This window comes from Leptodactylus fuscus, chromosome 8 (genome assembly GCF_031893055.1).
Source record: "Leptodactylus fuscus isolate aLepFus1 chromosome 8, aLepFus1.hap2, whole genome shotgun sequence".
Lineage (NCBI taxonomy): Eukaryota > Metazoa > Chordata > Amphibia > Anura > Leptodactylidae > Leptodactylus > Leptodactylus fuscus.
Genome location: NC_134272.1, coordinates 77,684,181 through 77,711,457, shown reverse-complemented (window position 1 = coordinate 77,711,457; position 27,277 = coordinate 77,684,181). Strand labels below are relative to the sequence as shown.

Sequence of the window (27,277 nt, the reverse complement as noted above, 5' to 3'; positions counted from 1 at the left end):
GCAACAATTAAATATTAAATAAGGCAAAACATAAGAAACTTTGGTTACTGTGCCCCCTGGTGTTCTTCTGATTCCCTCCTATAATGTCCGATGTAGGTTCTTCTATTGTATTCTTATAGGCTAGCCTGCACAACAGCAGATATCACTCCAGATTTGGAAGTGTGACTGAGCTACTGGGCACGTGCGACCACTTTGGTGTAGCTAGTTTTTGCATGCATTGTATTACAGAATTACACCAACATCCAACAAATCACTGAAAAACCTCCCATACACATTGGTCCAACTTTCTTCCCCCTGCTAACAGATTAACTGGTTTTGCGGTTTGCAACCTAGGCATACGCTCTATGCGCACCTCAAATGCAGCACAGTCCCGAATAGAATAGTCTTCCTCCTGGAAATCACTCAGCACTGTAGAGGAAATCTAGAGAAGAAAGAAATCACGTGATAAAAATACATTTATGAATAATCACAAATCAGAACTAATGTCTTTCGACGAAAGTGAAGCCAAGTCTTAAAAGGATATTCCCATCTCAGCCACAGCACTTACAGGAGTGACAGTGAGAGGCAGAGACACTGCGGCACCTCTTTTAATTCTATGAATTTACAGGCACACCACAGAGCAGCCACGTTTACTCATTTTTAGTCGTCATAGACATGGGGCTTCTCGTCTCAGCCAAGAAAAGCGGAAAAGAGAGTACCCCTTTAACCCCTCACCGTTCTGAACGTCTCCTGACCAAAGTACATTATAGTTCACCCGGAGCAGGAGACATTCAGGGAGACTGCAGAGAGAGCAGTGACTCCCCCCCCCATACAACCGGTATCATCTCATCCGCAACAAACCTTAGAATAAAATTAGTACAATAAACGCCATAAACTCTCAAATTCAGACACCAGAGTTGATGTTTTCTGATCGTCTCAGCTCTCAAAACAAAAAGTAGTAAAATATGATCAAAAAGTGAAATCCTGATGGATCCTGTGCAGGTAATGTACGACAGGCCGACATTTATAACACTACATCTGTGTACAAGAAATAAACTTACCGCACGGCCGTCGCTCCATTCCCAGTTCCCCAGATTCCTCTTATTTAATCCCACCCAGATCCAACGTTTATTACTGGTTTTGCTAAAATGGAAAAAAAAACAAAAACAAAACCAGACAGATTAACGTCACGTCACAAATTACACTTTACTTGCAAGAACTGGTTACAGAAAATCCAAATTTTATTTTACATGCAGATAGAAATACGACCCTTCTGCTAAATCAGTTTCAGAGACGCATTACATTCCCCTTGGTATAAAAATTCTGGAGCGATTTTCCTTAGATTTCTTCAATGTGCTGTTCCTCTGTTGTTTGGAATTGAAATTTCTAAATAAATTGACAACTGGGTGTTAACAGTTGGGGGCGTATCCCTAACCACGGAGACATCCAATCAGAGACAAGTCTGCCAGACTGTGAAGGGCCACACCCCTTTGACCTACGGTGAATGGTAACACCCACTTGTCTATTTAGGAATAACAGAGGAATGACATAACGCAGAGCTAGTTATATGATGGGGAATCCATTGGACATAAGGAGACCACAGACAGGAGTTGGACTTTACATGGGATAACTCCTCCTGTCAATAATGATATAACATCTAACAGTCGTAGAGAAAACACATTTCTGGGTAAAATATTGTACAGGTAAGGTTAGACGTACCCAAATAAAGACTGTATTAATGAGTACAATTTGTTCATATCCTCCATATGTGTAAAACTGGCAAGATGGCCGCCAAACTCTTCACAAATTCCCTCTGCTTCTTCCCAAGTCCTCTGCTTCAGAAGTCTCTCTTTATGAAACACCTAGAAATAGAAATACAGGAAAAAAAATATGAAAAAAAAAAAAAACATCACAAGGAGACACTGATGGAAACGTTACAATCTGCAAAGAATGTTACGATATTCTCCAGTGAGTAAGATATAGGCAATGCATATACGTCCTCATGGAAGAAGCCTGTCATGGCCACTCTGCCCACTCTACATGCTATATTCTGCTGACAGGGCAGAGCGAGCAGCTGCAGGGATTTTAATTGCTCTGCTGTGACTCTATAAAGGGAGAAATACAATTTGGAAACGTTGTAATATATTCTATAAAGAAAATTCTAGGGATTCTGATTAAATGCATAACTGAAGTAACTATAATCACTTGCAATACTTACTTTATAGCAATACAGGTCGTCTCCACTCTCCCAGCCCTCAGGACATGTGGTGGGAGGGGGCTCGAGGGGCTCTTCCTCTTCTGTTGCTCCAATCTTGGTTTTGCAGATAGAAAGAGCGTTGAAGGTTGTACAGTCTTTGACCTCCCATTTTCCGAGAGATGCCCCAGTGGCCATAGCGACACAGCCCCCGGCTAAGGCTGAAAAACACATTTTCGGGTTAAAAATATTGAACTTTTTTTTTTTTTAAATTTCCACTTCCTTACCTATGGATAAAAAAAAATTTGGAAGCCTTCCAGTTATCACTGTGGCCACTGAGTCTAATCATAGGCTGACACTTCCTGTTCTGTAGAGATGACTTCATTATTAGAGATGAGCGAGTAGTAGTCGATTGAGTAGGTATTCGATCGAATACTACGGTATTCGAAATACTCGTACTCGATCGAGTACCACACGCTGTTCGAATGTAAAAGTTCAATGCAGAACCGGCAATGCTATACAGTCGGCCAATCAACACTGGTTCTTCTCCTACCTTTAGAAGTCTTCTCCGTGCAGCTTCCCCGCGGTGTCTTCCGGCTCTTCATTCACTCTGCCAGGCATCGGGCCTGGGTAGAGCCGACTGCGCATGTCTGCTTGTAGTGTGGGCATGCACAGTTGGCTCTGCCCAGGCCCGATGCCTGGCAGAGTGAATGAAGAGCCGGAAGATGTCGCGGGGACGCTGCACGGAGAAGACTTCTCGGAGGATCCAGCCCGACCCTCACTCGTGGACTTGTTAAGTATAATTTGATCGAACGTGGCCTACCCCTGAAACGAGCATTTTCCCCCCATAGACTATAATAGGGTTCGATATTCAATTTGAGTAGTCGACTATTGAGGGGCTACTCGAAACGAATATCGAACCTCGGACATTTTACTGTTCGCTCATCTCTATTCATTATCCTTTCAGACAGTACTACAATGGAAGTTAATGCAGAATCCATCACTGACAGTAGGTGATGGTCACTATTCAACTAAACCTGATCCCTCAGATCCTGCCCACTATCTCCAGAAGACTATTATTGGATTCTTGGACTGGATTTAACAGAAGGGAAAAAGTCTAAGATCTTCCCTTATATTTCCCATTCTTTTTCAAGCTATTCCTGACTTTGACTCAAAAAGCCACAGCAAAATTTGCAACAAAGTATCGTTGCGTTCATGCAAAGTGGTGCCTTAGTCTAAGATTAAGTACAAGTACTGGCGTTACCCGGCTGATGGGTGTTCCAGTTGGAGTAGGTGGGGTCTTTCATGCCGCTTACAGTGTCCCAGTAGTAATCTCCAGTACTGTTCACATCCCGTAAACTTGTCCAGAAATATTTCCCCTCTATATTATTCTGTTTTCTTATTATGGAGTTTAGAAATTCTTGTTCAAACCTGACGAAATAACAACATAAGTGTGAAAAACTTAGGAGAGGACGTTAGCGAAACATAATATGGAGTAGTGAACGGCGACGTTACCGATTGGCAATGGTGAGGTTGCATCGTGCAGAAAACGTGACTTCGGTGGTGTTGACGAGGTAGCAGTATTCTCCATGTTTCTTCCAGTTCTAAAAAGTGATAGTTAAGTTAGAACGTAGAATGCAACAAAAATTTACAATAGAATGTGAATGTCAGAACTTCTGGAAAACACACGGACCCCATTATAGTCTATGGGGTCTGTGTGCTTTCATAAGCTCACCGCTTGTCAATGCGTTCGGTATCCCGTTCAGGGGGTCCCGAAGTGGAATACCGAATGCAGATGTGAACCAGAAGGCCTGAAACACAAGTGTATCTGCACTACATGTAATACAAGCCTGTCTAGAAGAGATTTTTCTTTTTAGGTATTGTTTAAGTGAATGCATCTTGAGTCAGGAGATGGAATTGGGTTGGAGGAGAAATTACCTTATCTTGAGGGCATCCTGAGTCAGAGCTGGTGGCGTTCTTTACTATGCCAGGTTTCCTACATATGGACTTGAAGGTCTCTGAACAGTTTTTCACATGCCAGCGACCGGTCTAGAGAGAAGAATACGATTTTTATTAATTTCCTATAGTAATAATCGAGCACGTTAATCTGCAAGAGAACCAATATAAGGTGACTTGTTACACGTGCATTATAGTACTCAACAGCATGGTGGCTCAGTGGTTAGTACTGCAGCCTTGCAGTGCTGGAGTCCTGGGTTCAGACAACATCTGCAAGGAATTTGTATGTTCTCCCCGTGTTTGCGTGGGTTTCCTCCGGGTACTCTGGTTTCTCCCACACTCCAAAGACATACTGATAGGGAATGTAGATTGTGAGCCCTATATGGGACAGCGACTGACTATTTGTATAGTGCTGCGGAATATGATGGCGCTATACAAGTAGGCATAAAATAAATAAACCCCAATAACTGAGCACAATGCGCTGCTCCCACAAAGTCCTATAGAAGAATCCCTACTAGATTTATCGTTCATATATCGCTCGGCACATGACAAATATTAAAGCACCTACCAGTCCTGAAAAGGACACGCAGTTTGGAGTCACGTTGAATGGGGGTAATGGTTCTTTCTGATCCCAGTAGGTAAAGTGCGCCTCTGTATCATCAGACCACTGAAAAAGCGGAGGGACGGACTCACTTCGAAAGCCTGACCAGATATTTTCATTCTCTGAAAAGTGAGTAAAAGACAAAACAAAGTAAAAAACACTTTAGAATTAAAAAAAAAAAAAAAAAAAGTCTAAATACTTTAAAAACTCTTGGAATTAAGTGTCAGCGGGCAATCATTTGTCTGGATATCACAGGGTCTTAAGGGCAATGGGCACATTTTGCCCTATTTCCCTGCAGCCTACAGTGATGCACCCCTATGGATATATACTCTCATACAGTACAGGAGTGCTCATCACAGGTCTCCTATAGTAAATAGTTGCATTTGCCATGATATAACACCTTTCTTAGGCCTGGTTCACATCTGCGTTTGGTATTGCATTCGGGGAGTCAGCATGGGGACCCCCTGAACTGAATACCGAACGCATTGGCAATCGGTAAGCTTATGTGCACATAGACCCTGTAGACTACAATGGGGTGTGTGAGTTTTCCACGCAGTGTCCACACAAATCATACGGAGAGGAAAGTAGTTCATGAAGTACACCACGCGGAAAACACACGGACCCTATTATAGTCTATGGGGTCTGTGTGCTTTCATAAGCTCAGCACTTGCCATTTTTTGGGTTTCCTTTGCTCAGATCCCCTGATGAGCACTTATACGAAATGCGTTGGGCGGCGACATAAATATGTCTTTAAGGGTCAGTTTTGGGACCACCCTAGTTAGGGCGGAAGCTATTTTTGGGGTGATAGGGTGTTTGAGTATTGTTCTCCTGTACCCAATGTGTTTCCCTTGCTGCTGATAAGCTGAGTGATCCTAGCGTGTGATGCTACATTACCTATTGGGACTGGTAAGAATGTTCCTTTTTTTAAAACACCTTTTTTGTTTATTATGGGGTTGTTTTTTATTGAGACTCAAAAACTGTTCTGTGTTACCTATTGTACCTATTATATTGGAGGATCTGTGCTTACTAGTTAATGATTCTGAGAACTTTGAGGAAGTTAACGCTTCTTTGGTTTTTGCACTTTTTGAGGAATAGCAGAGTAACGGCACAAACGTGTTTTTTGGATTTCATGCGGAACAGAAACACGTACAAAACAGGAGATTCCTTTTAAAGCAAGAAAACCTTGAGCAATGTTGGTAGAAGATTTGCAAACATATCAGCAATCGCACCAAGTATATAATTCAGATTAATATCCCCATGTATATCACACACCGCCATGAAACTTTGTCACCACCAGCTCGATATCTGCCAGGGAATGAAGGCTTATTAAACTTCCATTTCCTTTCTTGCAGGAGAGTTCGGCTTCTTCCCACGTGTCGGGCTCCTGGGGCATATAGCAGTACCCGTTGTATGCGGTCCAGTTAGCAGTGCACTCGGTTTCAGAGTAGTGCCAATAATCTGTAGAAAAAAAAAAAAAAAATCGGAATATTAATACAGAAATATTAACAAAGAAAAGAAGAAATTTATTGATTTTCCCTTCAAATTTTGAAAACAAAACAACATCTCGAATTTGTGCAAAGAACTTCTGCGACAGAGTCTCCGTCCAGAGCCTTTGACTTCTTAAAGTCATATGAAGAATCCCTGCATGTGCTACTTTATCATCTGCCGATGTCAGGGAGAAAAAGAACAAATACTCAATGGACTCCATTATAGTCACTGAGGTCCCTCAGGATCCATTGTTGTCCGTCATAGAACAAACCAGTCTTTATAGTTGGATCAGTTCCTCTGTCCCCACGATTGGCTAATTGAACAGATTAACCAACGCAAGTGTGAGCACAGCCTTACCCTCAGGTTCAGCGACGGTCTCATTGGCCCTCTTCTTGCAAGCGTACGGCAGGGCAGCATCACACGGAAAAAGCTCAAACCGACCAGAGTTCACATTCAGTTTTCCACAACTTCCATCCAGAAGTGAAAATGCAGAGATTCCTAGAAGAGAAGAGAAAGGACTGATGTATTTCTTGGACGTGGCTGCACACATTCATGAGGACGGGGTAACAACCCTTCCCTGTTGTTCACCCCATAAGGAATATATAGAGCCACAACATGGGGGCCCAAGCCCTGGTTGGTCCCAACCGCTTTTGCTAATGTGTTGTAGGAACCTGTGCAGAAAAATTGCATTGTTAGCAAAATAGGGGAAGGAGATTGCCTCAATGATGATGGAATACGTAGCAGGTAAACACCAAACCCTTCTACCTAAGGCTTGAACAAATGCAGCCATGCCAAATATGTATGTTTTATGGGGAGCTTTTAAAAGGGCTTCCCAGGCTAAAGTGTTGATTAACTATCCTTAGGACAGGTCACCAATATCAGAATGGTTGGGGTGTGAAGTCTGGAACCCGTCAGCCAGTTCTGTGATGCGGCTGCGGTGCTCACGTGCGTTTTGGCCTCTTCAATGTCCCGATGACGTCATGTTCATTGGCAATACCAAGCACAGCTCTACACAATGTATAGTACTGAAGAGGCTGCATTGAATGTCAACCAACCATAGCTATTAGTGGGACATCAGACTGGTCCGTGGTAGTGGATATGACCAGTTTTGACTCACGTACCTTCATCCCAATTGATAAAACTCAAGGGGCTATTATCGGACCACTGCCAGCCACTGCTGCTCTCCAAACGATTAAGGCCAATCCATATGGAATCTGGGAGATCATCAATTTCTGCAAAAATATTTTAAAAAATAATTAAAGATTAATTAAAATTAAAGACATACATATATTATTCCATGAAGCATGGCAGGAATTTCTTCCAGGGGAATATAGAGGTACAGAAAAGGCTGGAAAATGCACTTCTAGAGATGCCGAATTATGGCCCTGTAAGTGAGGAGTGAGGTCAGGGATGAATCATGGAGAACAATGGCCGATATCTGGCTAAGATTGCTGTTGCAGATACTGACAACTCAGAGCAAACAGATCAACACTTCTGGGTTTTTCATTCTCGGATCAGCACGCTCCCATAGAAATGAATGGAAGCACCTGGCACGTACACTTTGCCGGCGGACGGTTGCCGTGCCAGGTGCTTCCATTCATTTCTATGGGAGCGTGCCGTTCGGAACGGCTGATCGCTCATCTCTATTGATGATCTATCCTGAGGACAAGTCATCAATAATAAAACAACGGTACAATCCCTTCAAAGGGTCTCTATAGGTATAGAAAAACATGGCCGTTTTTTTCTAAAAACTGCACAATTGCACAAATGTTGAGTGTAGTATTGAAGCTTATCCATATTAGTTGCAATGTAGCTGACCTGAAATACTAAACACCGCCTTTTTGACGAGAATGGCGCCCTTCTGTACACCTCCTAATGGACGCTGAAAGGGAGCTTTTTGATCTCTTTCAATATAATGTCAGCCTATGGGTCTGTTGGAGATCTGGTTCAGGAGTTTTGTAGCCCTAATCTTATAGGAGGTCACATGGTTTAGTCATTAAGGCCTAAATTAGGCCGGTCACTTAGAGGTTAAACAATATTTGGTATTCTTTTTATTCCCCTAAATAGGGAAAAAATATCTTTGCTTATCCATTTCTTAAACTATTTTTCTCCGCTTTGGCCTACTGCTCTCTAGGGGGTAATACATAATGGTGTCCACAGTCCCTCCTGGGACTCTCATTGTAAGCGCTGGCGATGTAAAAGGCATTGCTAGAGCAGAACCGAAGGCGAATAAACACAACACATAATGTCAGATAACTCAGTGCTCACCCATGATGTACTGCAACTCCTCCGGACTGGATATACTCAGTAAATCGGCCGCCTGGCTTTGACATGACATATAGGCTTCCTTCCACTTCAAGACTGAGCGGGGATTGAACTGGTAGCAATGCTGGAAACTTGAGTTCTGGATCCAGGAGCCATTACAGCCACTCACTACAACATCAACATAGGAAGTAGATAAGATCCTGAAGATGTTCTGCAGCAGCTGAGCATCCGCCAGCTCACTGTATTCATACATCGAAAGAATTATACTGGCGAGTCCATACATTTGTCTATTTTAATACTAAACAAGTACGAGCCCGTGGGTCACTTATTGGTAAGTAAATCCTCTTTACTATTATATAATGTAGTAAAATACAATATTACAATTGTTAGAAAGCAAAAAAAGTAATAGGCAAACCCAGTACACGGGCCCCAAAAAGTCATATGGAGATCATAGAATGGAGACCATTCCAAACCCCTCTATGAGCCACTGCAGCTCCTATTCTGGGACACCCAGCCCCTTCATGGACACGTTACATGGTCACATATGACCAGCTAGAACTTTCTCCAGCAAAAACAATCAACAGTCAAGGTTTTCAGAAATCAGACCCATGGCGAGCAAAACCAATTCACTAATCTGAGATTTTCCAGCGGCTTTTCAGTGCCCATTAAATGTTCCAGTTCAGCAACGACTGGTATGGAGATCTCTATACATCACATAAAGAAACACATCTAACCTGGCTTTAAGCAGGTTCCTAAAAGAACATTGTCATCAAAGTTTTGGGAGGTCGCACACCACTCCTGATCTCCATCATCTTCACGAATACAGTCATGATGCCACTTCCCCTTATAAAGGAACGGAAATTCACAGGGTTTTCCAGCAGAATTCCCATCTGTTGTATATACCACTAAAAGAGAAAGAAAAAGAGAAAGAAATTATTAAAACTTGATGACTACAGAAAAAAACAGCATTGCATAAGAACGTGAACTACGGCAGATTTTCCATTTGCTCATGTTCAGCATTGCTTACTGATGCAGAACTCCAGGGCTCCAGCATGATTCTGGCCCATGCTCTGCAATGTAGGAGTAGTCTGTATTTTTCTGATTTCACATGAAGGTTGCCAGCTACGAGGTTTTAGGAATAGGAGCCAGCTTCCCACCAGAGAGGTTTCACATACGTCAACTAGATGTGTGACCACTATATGACCATGGACTGAATCAGAATGAGTAACAGCAAGCAGAGACCTAAAATCCGTGAAGAACTGATACAGAAAGTAAATTGGAAAATTGTGCAACTTTTTTTCTATACAAACAATAGCATTGATCTCCCAATATTGGTCAGATACTGGAAACCCCCTTTAAGTTGTGGATTTCCAATACCCTTGTGCAACAAAATCCCAACTCAACATTTAGATCGTGCTACAAATGCCTTGCCGAATTCATGTTGCAATTTTTCAGTTGCAATTTTCATCCCGTGAGAACATTGCCATGTTCATCTACTTAATGCAAAGTGAACTACAATAGGAAGTCACAGCACTGATAACTGTATCTTCTCTACATTATCCATCTTGCTTAGCCGCTGTCTGCAATATTTATATGATGTTACATTGATTTTAACAGTAGAACTAAAGCGGCTGAGAAAGAAACGCAGTGGAAGTAAAGCAGATTGGAAAGAACTACAAGGATCTGTGCAGGGCTCGGGAGTCGGTGGGGCAAACCATTGACCATATCCAGACTCCTTCATAAATGGCTGAGCTGGGGCCAGACAGAAGCAGTAAAGATCCTCTAATTCATTACGTCCTATGAAAGTAAATATAGAACAAACCAATCATCTAATTATATATAATAATTGTATAATATTGTATTATTGTATTGTATTGTAATTTTATAATGTATAGTTAATCATTTTATTTTGTAGTCAGTACGTTTTTTCCAAGTGCACTCAAAACTGGACGCGACAACAAGACTGCAGCCTTGTCACAGGTTGAATTGGGCTATGGTATATCAGATACGTATTCACGAAAGCATGTGCCGATTCTGTACAAGGATTAGTCCTCATTCTCTGGTGCAAATTCCCAGCTTGCCATAAAGGAATTCACAAGAAGAATGACCGAACTCTTTCGTCTCATGGATTTATGGTACGGACAACAATCCAGGCTGGTTGTTCCTGGCGCATGTGAGTGGGTTGTAAAATACTATATACATGTGGATTGGGTGAGGAACGTTAGAAGATTCATGAGGTCAGAGATGTTAAAGGGGTATTCCCATCACGCTTGTTCTGCAGCCTGAAGGCTCTGTGCTCTCTTCACTTCCTGGTTTTCTCGGCACATTGGTGGGCGGGGTTTCACTTGCTCTGCTATGTTTGCAGTCAGTAATGAGGGATTGGTTATAAATGCATTACCACAGTATGAAGCTGATGTAGCAGAGCTGGATTTGAGTCAGTTTGCATTACATACAGAGGTACCAGACTCCCTATCTCAGCCCTTATCAGCCAAATTCAATTAAACCGGCTGATAAGTGGAAGAGCTGAAGATAAAGAGTTTAGAAATCCTGTGCTCTCACCTCCCCCTCCCCTATCTGAGGAGCTCCATTACTTGTCAGACATACACAGCTCAGAGCTGCTCCCAGCACTTAGCCCCTCCCCCCCCCCCTGAGAACAGGCAGCTGTGTCACTGAGGGACTGAGCAGATAAGCCCGTGGTCCGGGGTCATAGAAACGCATGTAAACAATGAAGTGAATAAATTAAGATAGCAGCCAACCAAAGCAGTTTCGATAAAGCAATGTATTTAGAAAAAGTCTTATATCCACATAAACTAGCAGTATAGATAGGATCCTTGTTATGGGACAACCCCTTTAAATCTGCACCTAAATACTAAAAGTGCAAAAGCGCCTAAGATTTGGCGCTAGTCCCCAGGAGCGGCGCTCATACTGCTTCACATTTGGTGGAAGGGACAGTTTGACCTATGACCTGTGAAGTGGAGGAGCAGTAAAGTGTATGCAATGTCCCTGTATGGTAAACTAAACTTTGTACACGTCCCAAATGCACAGAACTGGAGCCTTGCTAGGACTGTAGATTATAGGACGGGGTGCCGGAATGTTCCTGCGGTTGTGTAAAACATCCACACCTCACTCTTGTCCCTGCGCTCAACCATAACCACGCTTCTTATCCACACATATGATAACGCTGCTGCCAATGTATTGTCTTACATAGAAACTGCCAACATTTCCTTAATAACAACATAACTTTTGGCAGGTTTACATTTTCTCCCCAGTATATCCCACAGTCCTGGACAGGCATCAAGGGGTTCAGCTGCTTAGAGGGTCCATGGTAGTAACTGTTGTGGCACCCAATATATTGTTATGGGGGGCAGTCACTGTCCACGTGTTCGCCCCTTTTCCATGGCTTGTGTCTTTTATTACAGCTCCACTGAAGCCTATGGAGAGACGTGGAAGAAATCGTCCATGTCCCTTTAGTCCTGTACAATACAGGGAGGACAGGCGACCAGTCACCGCTCTATCTATCTATCTATCTATCTACCTACCTATACTACCTAGGGCAGGGAGAGGTAAATGTCTGCAATGAACAACAACTTTTTCGCTCATAAAAGTAAGTACAGGATAGTTTGGTAAACCATTCTATTGTTAGAAATTTCATTAAGCCATAAGGCGACACAAAGGTGAGGAGGAGACATTTTATAGGTACCTCATTCCTCACCTTTGCTTGTAGTTTATGGAATATGACGGGTTGTTGTGATTGTGGTTGTTCCTCATTCATGTACTTTTACCAGAACATTTCACGGATTTGCAAAATTTTCTTTGTTATTTGTGTAAACACAGAGACAGATAATGAAGCTGCTGAACCCCAACAAAAAATCTGCAGTAGGCCCCAACTATTCATTGACAAACAATAGCGCCCCGGCGAGTCTTCCTCGGTGTAATGTAATGATAATCTATGTCGGTGATGACAATAGTACAGCCAAAGGAGAAGGATATGGGAGAAAACTGGACAACTGGGTGCAGGCTCGAGGACCTTGTTGGTGCCTGTAGCCTGGATACGAGATGAGATACGGCAGGACGTGGAGGTATATACAGGCTCTGTATGGTATATAGCAGTACATTTACCACATACGTTACACCTGTAGTCTGGATACAAGCTGAGATACGCAGGACATGGAGGTATATACAGGATCTGTATGGTATATAGCAGTACATTTACCACAGATGTTACTGTCAGGCCTGTATTCTGGATACAAGATGAGATACGGCAGGACATGGAGGTATATACAGGCTCTGTATGGTATATAGCAGTACATTTACCACATATGTTACCCTGTAGTCTGCATACAAGATGAGATACGGCAGGACATGGAGGTATATACAGGATCTGTATGGTATATAGCAGTACATTTACCACAGATGTTACACCTGTAGTCTGCATACAAGATGAGATATGGCAGGACATGGAGGTATATACAGAATCTGTATGGTATATAGCAGTACATTTACAACAGATGTTACACCTGTAGTCTGGATACAAGATGAGATACGGCAGGACATGGAGGTATATACAGGATCTGTATGGTATAGAACAGTACATTTACCACAGATGTTACCCTGTAGTCTGCATACAAGATGAGATACGGCAGGACATGGAGGTATATACAGGATCTGTATGGTATATAGCAGTACATTTACAACAGATTTTGCACATTGGTAGGTTGGTGATGTCCCAGCTGGTCCTATAAGTGGTGTTCTGGTGACACATCTGATACCCGGGCAGGATTAGGAAGTGTTGTAATCTGGTGGTGACATTCCTGGAGAACCCCTGTGTGTGGGTGAGCATTATCCTGCTGATACCGGGTGTCCATCCTGCCATGATAGAGAACACTTTGGCAGTGTCAGAATGCCCTGTAGAGATCACTGAGCTGTTAGTATCCTCCTATCACTGTTAGGGGTGACCAACTGTCCTATGTGATGGCCTCCACATCATTACACCAGCAGGGGGCAGTATGTCGCTCCACAATACAGGCAGGATTGAAGCGCTCACCACAAGGCCTCCATACTCCAACCCCACCGTCATCAAATCCCAAATAGATCCAGGACCCATCACTACAGATGATACAGATCCCATATGTACAGTCCGAGGTTTCTTGGTCACGACACCACTGCAGATGAAGGAGATGATGATTGGTTGTCAATGGCAGAACATGGAATAGGTGCTATAATGCAAAATTGCCTGCAAGAACCTGAAAATGGTGCAGGCAGAGACAGGGGGTACAATGAAGGCGCCCCCTGTGTCTGGATGGTGGACAAGGAAACTGGGAGCTGCTTGCGTTTGCCAGTGGATCAAATCATCCTCTCTATAGGTGATCTGTCTGGGCTCTTCACAGCACGTTCACATGGGCAAAAAACTCTTTGGAAAAATTGTGCCAAGTATCTTGGCTGTGGCAGATATTCAAGGATGAGACTTTGCAGTCAGCAGTATACAGCAGAGGTTTTTGGCCTAAGGGGAAAAAAGAAGAATCCAAAAAACCAAAACACTGCAAACACAGAGTGAGACTACATAGCAGCTGTACATTCACAGAAAAAATAGAAGACATCCGATGTCCAAAACTTCACCTTCAACAAAGCGATTAAACATTCTTTTCAATTAAAAACGGTTAGAAAAAACGGCCCAAATAATAACCAAACCCACCGACCAAAGGTTGACAGAGCGATAATACAACATGTGTCTGCAGTTGTCAGATATTGGTATATGTCCCAGTGTCAGAACACTCCCCTACCCCCCATATAATTTTCCAGGGGACAGGTGTTTCAACCGCCTCATATAATAGGACCATGCACATATTATGAAGCTTTATCCCAATAGATACCATTCATAACACCAAGAGGCCTAACCTCCTCCTTGAACCTGAGACTACTAGCCTAATGCCACGCCAACAGGACTTAGAGGAGGTAGGACCCCAAAGAATGGGACAATACGAGCTTCAAATAGAGTGCCATGTAAAATAATGACTGAACAACTACCCTACGTGTTTCCTCCATAAGGATTCATCGGAGGCAAATGATAAGTTCATTTGATAAGTTCATTTCCACAATAAACAGATGTCAGGGAGATGTAAGTAGTCTGGCGGTCACTCAATGAGCCAAAATCAGCCCTTATAAAGCAACATTCTCCTCCGCCCAGAACCTCCTGGTCAATCACCTTATTCCTCCATAACCCACCTCCTATGTGTCTACTTCCACTCGTTGTTCACGAGTCAATAGAATGGAGCCGCCAAAAGGCACTCCCTTCTAAAAGTCTCATGGATTGGCAAAGTGCACTGATATCACACCCAGGGGACAAACCATGTCATAAAATCACACCCTCTACACTCAAGGACATTCTCTAGTTGGCCAAAGGATGCCACCCTCCGCGGACCCCCACACCCCTCACTACTAGATGTAAACAAACCACCACACTCAAAAGCAACGATTTCCGGAAGGAAAGTGTAACCGTCTGGGACAGCGGAAGGTAAGTTTAACTGTCTGGGACAGCGGAAGGTAAGTGTAACCGTCTGGGACAGGGAAAGGTAAGTGTAACCGTCTGGGACAGAGGAAGGTACGTGTAACCGTCTGGGACAGGGAATAATAATAATAATACATTTTATTTATATAGCGCCAACATACTCCGCAGCGCTGTACAATTTATAGGGTTCAGATACAGACATACATAACAAAGAACGTCATTTCACACAATGGGACTGAGGGCCCTGCTCAAAAGAGCTTACAATCTATGAGGTAGAGAGGGTGACACAGGAGGTAGCAGGGGCGGCATTGCTTATACAGTGTTCAGACAATTTTGTGCATTAGGAATTGTGATAGGCTTGTCTGAAAAGATGCGTCTTTAGTTTGCGTTTGAAACTGTAGAAGTTGGGAGTTAATCTGATTGTCCGGGGTAGAGCATTCCAGAGAAGTGGTGCAGCTCGGGAGAAGTCTTGTATACGAGCATGGGAGGTTCTGATAATAGAGGATGTAAGTGTTAGGTCATTGAGTGAGCGGAGAGCACGGGTTGGGCGGTAGACAGAGATGAGGGAAGAAATGTAGGGAGGTGCGGCATTATGGAGAGCCTTGTGGATGAGAGTAATAACTTTATATTTTATTCTATAATGAATAGGCAGCCAATGTAGCGACTGGCACAGACCGGAGGCATCGCTGTAGCGTCTAGCCTGATAGATGAGCCTGGCCGCTGCATTCAGAATAGATTGTAGAGGAGAGAGTTTAGTGAGGGGAAGACCGATTAGTAAGGAATTACAGTAGTCAAGGCGAGAATGAATCAGAGAGACAATAAGTGTCTTTAGTGTATCTCTGGTAAGGAAAGGGCGTATTCTGGAGATGTTTTTGAGGTGGAGGTGACATGAACGTGCGAGTGATTCAATATGAGGGGTGAAGGAAAGGTCTGCGTCAAATATGACCCCAAGGCAGCGGGCATGCTGCCTAGGAGTTATAGTAAGGCCTGAGACTGCAATGGATATATCAGGGACAGATCTGTTAGATGGTGGAAACAGTAGTAGTTCAGTCTTAGAGAGATTTAGTTTCAGATAGAGCGAGGACATGATATTAGAGACAGCAGAGAGACAGTCACTGGTGTTCTGAATGAGTGCAGGGGTGATGTCACGGGAAGATGTGTATAATTGGGTGTCATCAGCATAAAGATGGTACCTGAAGCCAAATCTGGCGATGGTTTGTCCAATGGGGGCTGTGTAGAGAGAAAAGAGCAGGGGGCCGAGGACCGAGCCCTGAGGAACCCCAACAGCAAGGGAAAGAGGAGAGGAAACAGAGCCCGCAAATGATACACTGAAAGTGCGGCCTGAGAGATAAGAGGAGAACCAGGAGAGCGCAGTGTCATTGAGGCCAACTGAGCGGAGCATAGTGAGGAGAAGTTGATGGTCAACAGTGTCAAAAGCTGCAGAGAGGTCCAGAAGAATAAGAAGAGAGAAGTCACCATTGGATTTAGCCTTTAGTAGATCATTAGAGACTTTTGTGAGAGCTGTTTCAGTAGAGTGCAGAGCGCGGAAACCAGATTGTAAGGGGTCAAGCAGAGAGTTAGCAGAGAGATAACGGATTAACCGAGAATAAACCAGGCGTTCCAAAAGTTTAGAGATGAAGGGGAGGTTAGAGACGGGTCGATAGTTAGCAGCACAGGATGGGTCCAGGGAGGGTTTTTTCAGTAGCGGGATTATAACAGCATGCTTGAAGGAGGATGGGAAGATTCCAGAAGAGAGAGAGAGGTTAAATATTTTAGTAAGGTAAGTAGTGACAGCAGGGGACAGAGATTGGAGAAGGTGTGAGGGGAAGGGGTCACTACTGCAGGTTGTGGGGCGAGATGAAGAAAGTAGCTGGGAAACTTCCTCTTCTGTGACAGGTTCAAAAGATGAGAATGGACAGTCTAAAGTGTGGCTGGTGAGGGGATCAGTACTATCGTAGGTGTGGGAGTCAATGCCACCTGGGGCTTGGGCAGTAATTTCCTGACGGATCTTATCAATTTTATCATGGAAATACATGGCCAGGTCATCAGCACTAAGGTCTGTGAATGGCGTCTGCACCTTGGGTGTGAGTAAGGAGTGAAAGGTTTCAAAAAGCCTTTTAGGGTTGCTGGAGAGAGAAGAGATGAGGGCGGTGAAATAGTCTTGTTTGGCAAGGTAAAGGGCAGAGCTATATGTTTTAAGCATGAACTTGAAGTGGAGGAAATCTGCAGGTGAGCGTGATTTTCTCCATAGACGTTCGGCACACCTAGAGCAGCGCTGAAGAAATCGTGTCTGTGGCGTGTGCCAGGGCTGATGCCTCCTATGTGGGACTTTACGAGTGGAGGGGGGAGCAACCTCATCCAATGCATTTTTGAGGGTATCATTATAGTGACTGGTGGCCAGATTGGGACAGGAGATTGAAGAGATAGGGGACAGGGAGGACTGTAGAGTATCTGAGAGGTGCTGGGTGTCAATAGCACGCAAGTTCCTATATGTGTGATGGGTAGGGGCGTCTTGTGAAGGGGAGAGAGCACTGATGGTGAGAGATAGAAGATTGTGGTCAGAAAGCGGCAGAGAAGAGTTAGAAAATTTAGAGACTGTGAGGAGTCGATGGAAGACTAGATCAATCGTGTTACCGTCTATATGTGTGGCGGAAGAAGAACATTGTGAGAGACCAAGAGAAGTGGTTAATGAGAGAAACTGTGAGGCAGCCAGGGAGTGAGGGGGGGCAATAGGGATGTTAAAGTCACCCATGATGAGGGTAGGAATGTCACTGGATAAAAAGTGGGGAAGCCAAGAAGCAAAGTGGTCCAAAAATTGGTAGGGTGAGCCAGGTGGGCGGTAGATCACAGCTACACGTAAGGAGAGTGGCCGGAAAAGTCTGATAGCATGGACTTCAAATGAGGAGAATGTGAGTGAGGGGACCGGGGGAATGGACTGAAAAATGCACTGCGGTGACAGCAGTAATCCTACCCCACCACCCTGCCTGTTGTCAGGCCTAGAGGTATGTGAGAATTGTAGGCCACCATGACACAGAGCAGCAGGGGAGGCAGTGTCTGCCTGCTGGATCCAAGTTTCAGTAAAGGCGAGCAGGCCGAGGGATTTACTAAGGAATAAGTCATTAATATATTCTAGTTTGTTACACACTGAGCGGGCGTTCCAGAGAGAGCAGTTAAAGGAGACAGGGGAGAGATGAGGGGAAGGAACACGGTAAATACTGATGAGGTTTGTAGGCCTTCTATGTGTGCAGGAAGAAGAGTTAGTGAAGGAAGGAGGGCCGGGGTTAGGAGAGATGTCCCCAGCAGCGAGGAGGAGTAACATGGACAGAGACAGAAGGTGGTTCAGGGATTTATGTGGGCGCTTCTGTTTGGTGTCACTGCTAAAAGAAATAAAGGGATGATTAAAGAGTGTGAAAAGTGTGTGAGAGCTGTACATGGGAGAAGGAAGAAAAGAGGGACTGATATGGATGGTGTGTACTGGTGGTAGAGATGGAGGAGAGATCTGCAGGAAGACAATGGCTAAGATAGTAAGAGACAGTGCAGCTACAGGATACCATGAGGTAAAACTTGTTGTTTTAGGTTGAAATTTACCTGGTGTTCTGCCATGGTTAGCCTGTTTCGTGCCCTGTTTAAGTGCCATGTATAAGTGCACTTTGGTTAATCTGCACTTCGGTTAAGATGCAATTTGGTTAAGATACATGCTGCAGATGAGATGCCCCCGCATATGAGATGCACCCCATAAGCTATATCTACTTATATAGGAAAGCACAGCTTCAGACTAGCACTAATTTAAGTCGTTAACTAATTAATCTACAAACTGTGACACATGAGGAGACTGGCAGTGTGGATCCAAGTAAACACTTGGCCAGAAACACCAATAAAATCAGTGAAGATCAAAAGACTGACACTAGTGCAGATAAGAAGACATGGAAGTGCAAAAAATATACAGCCTGGATGAAATGCTAGGATATAGTTCAGTAATCAGGCAGAGGTGAAATACAGAGGTGAAATACAGGATTATATACCATTGAATATTACAGCAGATGATCGAAGGGAGAATTCAGACAGCAAGCAGAGGTGGGTTCAATAGCAGATTATATACCATTGAATATTACAGCAGATGATCGAAGGGTAAGTGTAACCGTCTGGGACAGAGGAAGGTACGTGTAACCGTCTGGGACAGAGGAAGGTACGTGTAACCGTCTGGGACAGAGGAAGGTACGTGTAACCGTCTGGGACAACAGATAGACACATCTCTCACTACTAGATGTAAACAAACCTCCACATTCAAAGATAACGATTTCCGGAAGGTAAGTGTAACCATCAAAGACAGTGGGCCCAAATAATAACCAACTTCGTTCTGAATCGATACAGGGATTCACTCCTCTCTCTTCAGACACCTACCTAATTCCTATCATCATATGATCACCTATTGTAATCCAGTATTAGCATCGGTAGGGAAAACAACCCCTCAAATGGATACTGCCCCCTCTGTCATTGTACAGTCATCCAGCATCATTATACAAGGAGACACCCTTCATAACTGGACACACCCTTAGCTACTAAACGCTGGCGAGTGAGTCTGCAATTCTGCAAGTGCCACGGGGGCGGGTCCTGATTTGTCAGATATGTCTACAGAGAAGTCACCAGCACTCCAGCTCTCCTCTGTAATCTGTCAGCCAACTCTTCAGCTGTCATTGACATTTTCAGCCTCTGCCTGTGTCCAGGCCATCTAAAGGCAGTTTAGGCCCCACCCCCAATGCACTTGAAGGTTATTCTGCCTATTGCAGGAACATGGCTCCGAATAGGTGACCTGGGGCCAGAACCAGCCCAAAACCCCAGAGTTTGTCAAATACAGGACCATGGAGGGAGAAAGTCATAGTGGACTCCGTGGAGAACCCCTTTAAGCTTTAGTTTTGACCTGCAGGTGAACCAAAAGGCACAAAGCTATATATCTAGAATGAGGTTTATTAGCCAAATGACTGATATAATAAATCTGCTGACTTGTTCTTACGGTTAGAGAGGTTCAATGAAAGTAAACCACATGTGTGATGAGTTCAGGAAATAATATGTCATAATCAGCGCACTAGAAATGAACATGATAACCGAGTAATAAACCCCCATACCCGTATATATAGATGTGTAACAACCTGCCTGACTGCAGGGCTAGGGCAATAAAACGCTCTGCATACACCCTGTACATAATAGTGTCCGGTAAAGCACAGCAGCAGAAACACCAAACATGCAGAAGACGTAATGGCATGTTCACATCTGCATCCTTCAGCCGAGTCTTCTGGTCCAGGCACAGATGAAAAAAACAAAACAAAAAAGTCAACAAAGGATCCCAGGGAAATCCATTGATTTTAATGGAGGCCGCCAGATATCCAGCAGTGCTGAAAATTAACTCCAAAGTAAGCAATTTGTGGCAATTCCTGGATGTAAACGGGGGTGCCCATTTAAAGGGATCCTATCATTAAAAGTCAATTTTTTGTCCCTAACACATAGTAATAGCCAATATGGTGTAAGCAGCCATTGTCTTTTGGCCAGCAGGCATACACAGTTGGCTTTGCCCTAGTCCCAATGCCTAGAAGTTTGAAGCCAGCGCCGGAGGAAGACACATGAAGAGGACGTTCCTGAAGAAGATGGAGGCGGCGCTGGAGAGTTCTCTCGCAGCATTGGGGACGCCCCCAGTGCTGTTTGAGTGCTGAGGACCGCCCCCAGTGCTGCAAGATAATTAATTTGCATACAGACGAAAACCGGATTATATACCGAACGGTGGCGCGGAGAAGACATCTAAGGGTAGGAGAAGAATAGCCTTTCTTAAGGCTATTCCTACGTGATAGGGACAAAAAAAATTACTTTTATTGATAGGATCCATATAAATTGTGGTTGGATGTAAAAAAGGAGCTAGTTGCCCAGGATTTTGCTGGCTACGCCCATCCTTCAAATACTGCCCCCTGCCCAATCCCACACGCCCCCTGCCCATCCTCCACCCACATAGTGTGCTCCTGCACATCTTTCACCCACATAACGCGCCCCTGCAAGTCCACCACCCACATACCACGGTCCCACTTGTCCCCCACCCACATACCACGCCCCCATCCATCCCTCATCCACATACCGCTCCCCCACCTGTCCCTCACATTCCTGCCATTTTCTGCAGAACGCTACACCCCCACCCCTGCTGCCAGCTGCTGTATGTAGCTTCCCATTAACAGAGACTGCTACAGAATACATACAGGGCAATGTCAATGTTTAGCATGTCTGGGCAAGATGGAGACTGGTGCATCCGATGCCATGCATTCAGCACCAGGTGGAAGCTGCCAAATGCAAGATGGGCAAGGAGCAAAAGCATGTCTTCAGGGTCAATTTGCTATTCACCATGGAAACCTTTGCTCAGAACAGTAATGGTTTCTGACCCTGCAAGATAATTTGGAATTGCACAAGACGGAGCAGAGATAACAGATTAGGAATTACATTCAATTAAAAAAAACAGAGCCATGGCAGCAGATTGTACAGCATATCAAACCGTCTTAAGAGATTCCTTACAAGTCAATTTTAATGACAAGAGCTGAAAACCATGGCTGATTTCTTCTAAAACTAGCGCCACACCTGTCCACAGGCTGTGTGTGGTATTACAAATGAGCATCATTTGAAACACCTGTAGGTATAACTGAAGCAGAAGGCGCTGCGGGAAAAAGCGTGATGTGTTGCTGCTGCAGTTTTTCCCGCAGCAGTTTTTTGCTGTAGCCCGCTACATGTGGTCTTAGAACACTTTAGGAGATAAAAACCCATCAAAGACCCCCGACATACCATGATATGGAACATCACATATGGCCTCAGATTTCCCATTCTGTCTCCATCCATCCTTGGTCTCGATGGCCACGGTTACACTTCCATTGTTCACGCTCAGTCCATAACCAGAGGCCCCGGATACGCGGCGACCTTCACAGCGCCACCATAACATTAGCGTAGAGTCACAAGAAACCAATTTCAAGGGATCTTGAGGTTTAAAGATGTCAACACCAAGGCACTTCTGAGTTTCGAGGTTGAAGAGGCGATGGCCGGAGCCCCATATCCAGACAGAATTATTGGTCTTTGAGCAATCTCCGACCGATAGGCGATCATTCTCCGCTGTAAGGCACTTACTGGACTGATCATGGAAGATCTCAAATGTGTGTCCTGCAGAGAGAGGCAAAGGGGGAGTTTAATGCAAATGAAATAAGACAAGACAGAAAATATCAATAAAGTTATTCCAGAAATTTTTATTTTTTCCCTGGTCACAGGGGAACATACCACGACACTATAACATGGCGGCTAGTCGATAGTGAACCTGCTGCGATGTCGAGTGCCAAAGTGAATGAAATTTATCAAAATTTTTTGCAATGCAAAGACCAGAAGACCTGATACAAGTTTCCAGGGGTTTTCCCGGCACCTGCGCAGATGTTCAGAGACTCCTCCATGTCACCGTGCATGCACCGCTCCAGCATATGTGCACTGGTCCGTCTATTTGGGACACAATCACTGATCCATACAAACTTGAGGGTGGTTTAGTTTCCCAAAGTGACCTGGCAGGTTCCCTTTAAGTTGCTCCTCCCTGGTCTAAGACATGGCAGAACTAGCCGGACTTTCCCTTTTAGGGTGAAGGTTCAGGTAACGCAACGAAAATCCAAAACACAAAGTTATATAGTACCATGAGAGGTTTTATGGCCAATGCCCAGTGAATCAGGTTTCACTGCATCATGTAATTTTATCTAATCTGATAAACACATTTTACTTTATATGCACGCCAACCTCTGTTGTTCCTCTATTATTCCTCCTGGAAAATTGTGAATAACTTGGGTCTTTTTATTACATTCATCTATGGATTGGACAGGTCTTGGATATGTCTAAGACGATAGGGACACCCCTACGGACAAGAGCAATGACATAATCTGGTAATGAAGACAGACATATATTTCCAGGAACTGTAACAGAGGAACGACACATTGTAGCGTTCTGGAAAAAAAAAAGTTGCATTGCTGTACATATTTCTGGACAATACAGGTATTTAGGTGTGTGCACACATTTTACGCCTCCTGACTTTCTGCAGTCAGGTGTCATGATGCAGCAAGTAGAAATTGAATGAATTAACCGGTGGTATATTTACACGCTCATCGCTAATCTCTTCCTGATAGACTAATGAATGGTTATGATCTCTAGCAATTATCAGCCATGGTTAATATTTGTCCAAGCTCGGCCATTATATAAATAATCCGCAGGGTGTGTGTCATTTCTATCCACTACACTGCAAGGCAAGTCTGAACAAGAGCCTTGGCCAGTACGGGGGTAATGTGGGTGTGTGAGCGGTATCATCGCCTGGACATTGTATAGAGGCATGTAAAGGTTTGTCAGGGGCGGGATAGCCTCAGGAAACTATAAGGGGAATCTCCAGATTCCTGTCCGCCAAATCTACACCAGTCAAGGGCTGCTGTACACTTCAGGAGTCCTCGCCTCGGACCAGCCTTAGTCACTGACTTGGTAAAAAGTGTCAAATAGGGTGCAGAACCAACAATGTAAAATCTGTAACAAAATCTATCTCCTGCACATTCACTCTGCTCTTGACAACATCACTTGTCATAATCTTGGACTCCTCTAATTACTTTCTTGGATTGACCAAAGGTGAGGGGGGCGGTGGAGTCGGTGCGCCAAATCACAGCCTCTGACTACCTCATAAATAGCGGACAACCATGGTCAGGAGTGGCAAATATCCTCTAATTCATGAAAACCTAGTTATATATTTACTATCAAACTATGTATCTAATCAATGACACAATACTAATAAATGTATCGAATCATTACAAATATTTCCGCATTTTATTTTGGAGTTGGTGTCTTTCCTCCCCAACTTCATAGCCCTTTGTGAGTGTATAAGTCACCTATCAAGCTACATTCACATCCACGCCAGAGTCCCCATTGCCGAGTCCAGCAAATATCGGTGGAGGTGAAAGTCCTGCACAGAGGAATTCTCCTCTGCCGCTTTCAGTTTAAAAAGAATGGACCCCGTTATAGTCTAAAGCAGGGGTAGGTAATCTTCGGCACTCCAGCTGTTGTAAAACTACAACTCCCAGCATGCATAGCTACTCTGCTATTCTTGGAACTCTAATGTAAGTGAATGGAGCATGTTAGGAGTTGTCGTCTCACAGCAGCTGGGATGCTGAAGGCTGTTGATCCCTGGTCTAAAGGATCCAGCGGGCTCTGTGTATAACCACTGCTCTAGTGATCTGCTTCTCCATTGTTGGGATCCCCTATGGACCTGAACAATGGAGAGCCAGCTTTCGTGTGACCCTAGCGTTACTGTATGGTTAGGGATGACTGTGGGTACCATCATGTGCAAATTCTACACGTTGATGGAACATGGCGACGTCCACATTGATCTTCGTCACATTGTTAGTGTTTGTGTGCGTCTATAGAAGGTCCGTACATAAGGGGGGGCATTTACTAACCCAACCATATCAATTTTCTGACATACATGGGCATAAACATGGCATATCTTTGGCGCATGGCCCCTTTTTATGCCATATTTATGTTGGTCCTGTGCACCCTTGACACTCTTTATGAAAATGGGTGGAATATGGACGCCTCGGCCTGACAAATTTACTATTACGCTACATTCACATCTGCATTAGAGACTCCATCTCCTGCACAAATGACTTTTTTGCACCCAATGGAGCCCATTATAGTCAATGGGAACCTATTTACGTCACCGTCATTTTAGTGGTCCGCCTATGGACCCAAACAACAGAGAGGCGACCCTAGTATAACTCACACCAGAAGAATGTGCACATTATGCCAGAATTCTCCGCCAGTCCCTGCCCGGTGCACAGAAGTCCAGGAGGGCAGAGCCTCTTAATAATTACGCCGCATCCCGCGCCAGTGGGGGAATTAAGACTAGCATGAGAAATGTCTTTAAAGGGATTATCCATATGGGACTACTGATGGTCTACCCTTAGTACAGACCATCAATATTAGATCTGTGAGAGGTCTGACAGTTGAGATCCCTGCAGATCAGCTGTTTGGGGTCAGCGCGGTTCTCAGCAATGTTACCTGGGTACCAGTCCTGGGGGGGGTCATGGCTTTTTGCCCCTCGCAGATCAAATATTCATGGCCTATCCTAAGGATATCTATCAATATTCGATAACCCTTTAGTAAATTTCCTCCATAGTATACAACCAGACTGGATATCCACATCCTCATACGCGCCGCGGTTAATACGTGGTTTCTTTTGCTGAATTCGTGAGTGGATTGAGCAGGCGCAATGGCAGGCAGATTCCAGACAGAAGTTGGTGCTGATTTTAAGGAAGAATCCGCCTCAAAATCAGCTCCAAATTCCTCCATGTGAACGGCGCCTTAATGGCGAAACCAGTGGTGCACAAATCCAGTCTGTAGACGTCATTCCAAACGCGCAGAACCTCTGGCAATCTGAACTGGCAGCAACGACAGAGTAAATAAAGAGTCATTGGAGAATATCGGATAACGCAGAGACGTGTCTGTCATAACAGCGGGGGTGGCGGGGGGTTATATATAAATGACAGAGGCGTTATTTTGGCTGGAGACGTGACTCAGCTGTACCACGCAACGGACGAGGTATAATATATACAGCAATTCACATACGACAACTTGCGTACTTCACAACTTTCACGACGTTAGGTATATATATTAACCCTTCCCACTCCACTCAAATGACCTCGCATCAGGTTACACCCAGCACAAGCATGACCTCTGATCCCTGACCTCTCCACTAGACCAATGTATAGACTGTATAACACATTGCAGAGCTGAATGTGTCAGGTCATGCATGCACTGTGCAGCCCGAGAAGTGATATAAGTAACCAAGTGCAAACTCAGCTCTGCTACATCTATATCTTACTGCACCACACAAAGAGCAAGAAACTTCCAGGAAACGAGACAAGCTGGTAAGAGAAAGTGGAAGCGACAGAGAAGACAAGTTGCAAAGTGGCAGCCATGAGGCCATGACATTACCTGAGTGCAGGGACGAGGCTGGCACCGCCGACCACACTGTCAGTGCCAGGCACAACAGCTGCTGCACCCACCCGGCTCCCATAATAAATGCACCCGACCGCACCGCTCACAACAACACAACCTCCGCCCCGGACAGACTGCTCGTCCCCGCCCGCTCCACTTACACAGCCCTGACAGCCCGGCGGCACAGACAAATTTCTGATTGGCCGCGCCGCCGCGTCATCTGTTGCTAGGTAGATATCTGATTCTTGTTTCCCGACCGTGTCCCCTGGGGCGTTCTTGGAGTGATCGGGGCGGTTTCACCTTCTCTAGAAATCCCTTAGGTATTACTTGTAATAGATACTTCCAAATAAGAAAGCAGTAAGCAGATTAGTCTGCTGTAATAGTATTAAAGGGTATGAGAAAAACATATGGCTAAAAATGATCAGTTAGGAAATGCCCTTTAATTATATACATTAAAAGGAAATCTGGTGAGAAAGAAAAGGAGTGTCAGGCTCAGCTCGTTCTTATGGGTCTGAGTAGCATCTGTGCATAATATACCATCTAATATGAAAGTCAGACAGATGTGCCAAAAACAATATGCCTGTAATAGAAGCTTGAAACACTCCCAGCAGGGGGCATCACAGCTCCAGTACCCCAATATGGAACATGTAACTAGAAGTGTAGCTTCTGGGCCCAGATGCAACTTTGTAATGAGACCTCCTTTTATCATGTGCTATCTACAATACTGATGTTTCCTTATATTGTAGAAAGGTCTTTCTCCCACCCCTCAGTCTCCTGGGTCTGCTAGCTATTGCACTCCCTATAGGTTACCGTCTGTAACAAGTGACATTATATTGCAGAGGGATTTTTGCACTCCCTATAGGTTACCGTCTGTAACAAGTGACATTATATTGCAGAGGGATTTTTGCACTCCCTCAAGATCCAGGCCGAGTTTGACCAATGTCTCTGCACCATTTATAGTCACAGGTGCTCCATACCATTGTAAAACTTGCCATACTCTTTAGACAGCTGCCAGCAGTGCTCATTTGACTGACAGTTGTTGCTCCCAACCAACTATAGGTATGCATACTGGGCCCTTGAGTGTTCATGTGTCTAAATAGAAACAGGTGCCAGATCTGTCACCCAACAGATACCACCGACACCCCATGTATCTCTTTCACTTACAGTAGGGTCTGTTGAGTTCTGCTAGGGTGAACTGGAAAAAAGATTTGACAGAATCTGCAATGGAGGGGCCATGCTGTGGCTCAGTGATTTGCACTGTAGCCTT

The 27,277-nt window shown here is 44.4% G+C and overlaps 1 protein-coding gene across 1 annotated transcript in view; it reads right to left on the bottom strand.

Moving 5' to 3' along the window:
* The window catches only part of LY75 (lymphocyte antigen 75), a 45,818-nt gene extending 19,676 nt beyond the window's left edge, over window positions 1–26,142 (bottom strand). The window contains exons 1-15 of the mRNA XM_075284451.1: window positions 26,008–26,142; window positions 21,799–22,167; window positions 9,218–9,388; window positions 8,487–8,651; window positions 7,340–7,450; window positions 6,576–6,716; window positions 6,003–6,188; window positions 4,698–4,852; window positions 4,112–4,222; window positions 3,689–3,777; window positions 3,438–3,604; window positions 2,198–2,394; window positions 1,699–1,841; window positions 1,041–1,122; window positions 353–421 (exon numbers count right to left, since the gene is read on the bottom strand). Coding sequence (XP_075140552.1) covers window positions 353–421; window positions 1,041–1,122; window positions 1,699–1,841; window positions 2,198–2,394; window positions 3,438–3,604; window positions 3,689–3,777; window positions 4,112–4,222; window positions 4,698–4,852; window positions 6,003–6,188; window positions 6,576–6,716; window positions 7,340–7,450; window positions 8,487–8,651; window positions 9,218–9,388; window positions 21,799–22,167; window positions 26,008–26,089 — 2,238 coding nt within the window. The 5' untranslated portion in view covers window positions 26,090–26,142. The remainder of the gene's footprint in view (window positions 1–352; window positions 422–1,040; window positions 1,123–1,698; window positions 1,842–2,197; window positions 2,395–3,437; window positions 3,605–3,688; window positions 3,778–4,111; window positions 4,223–4,697; window positions 4,853–6,002; window positions 6,189–6,575; window positions 6,717–7,339; window positions 7,451–8,486; window positions 8,652–9,217; window positions 9,389–21,798; window positions 22,168–26,007) is intronic.
* Window positions 26,143–27,277: the final 1,135 nt, after the last annotated feature.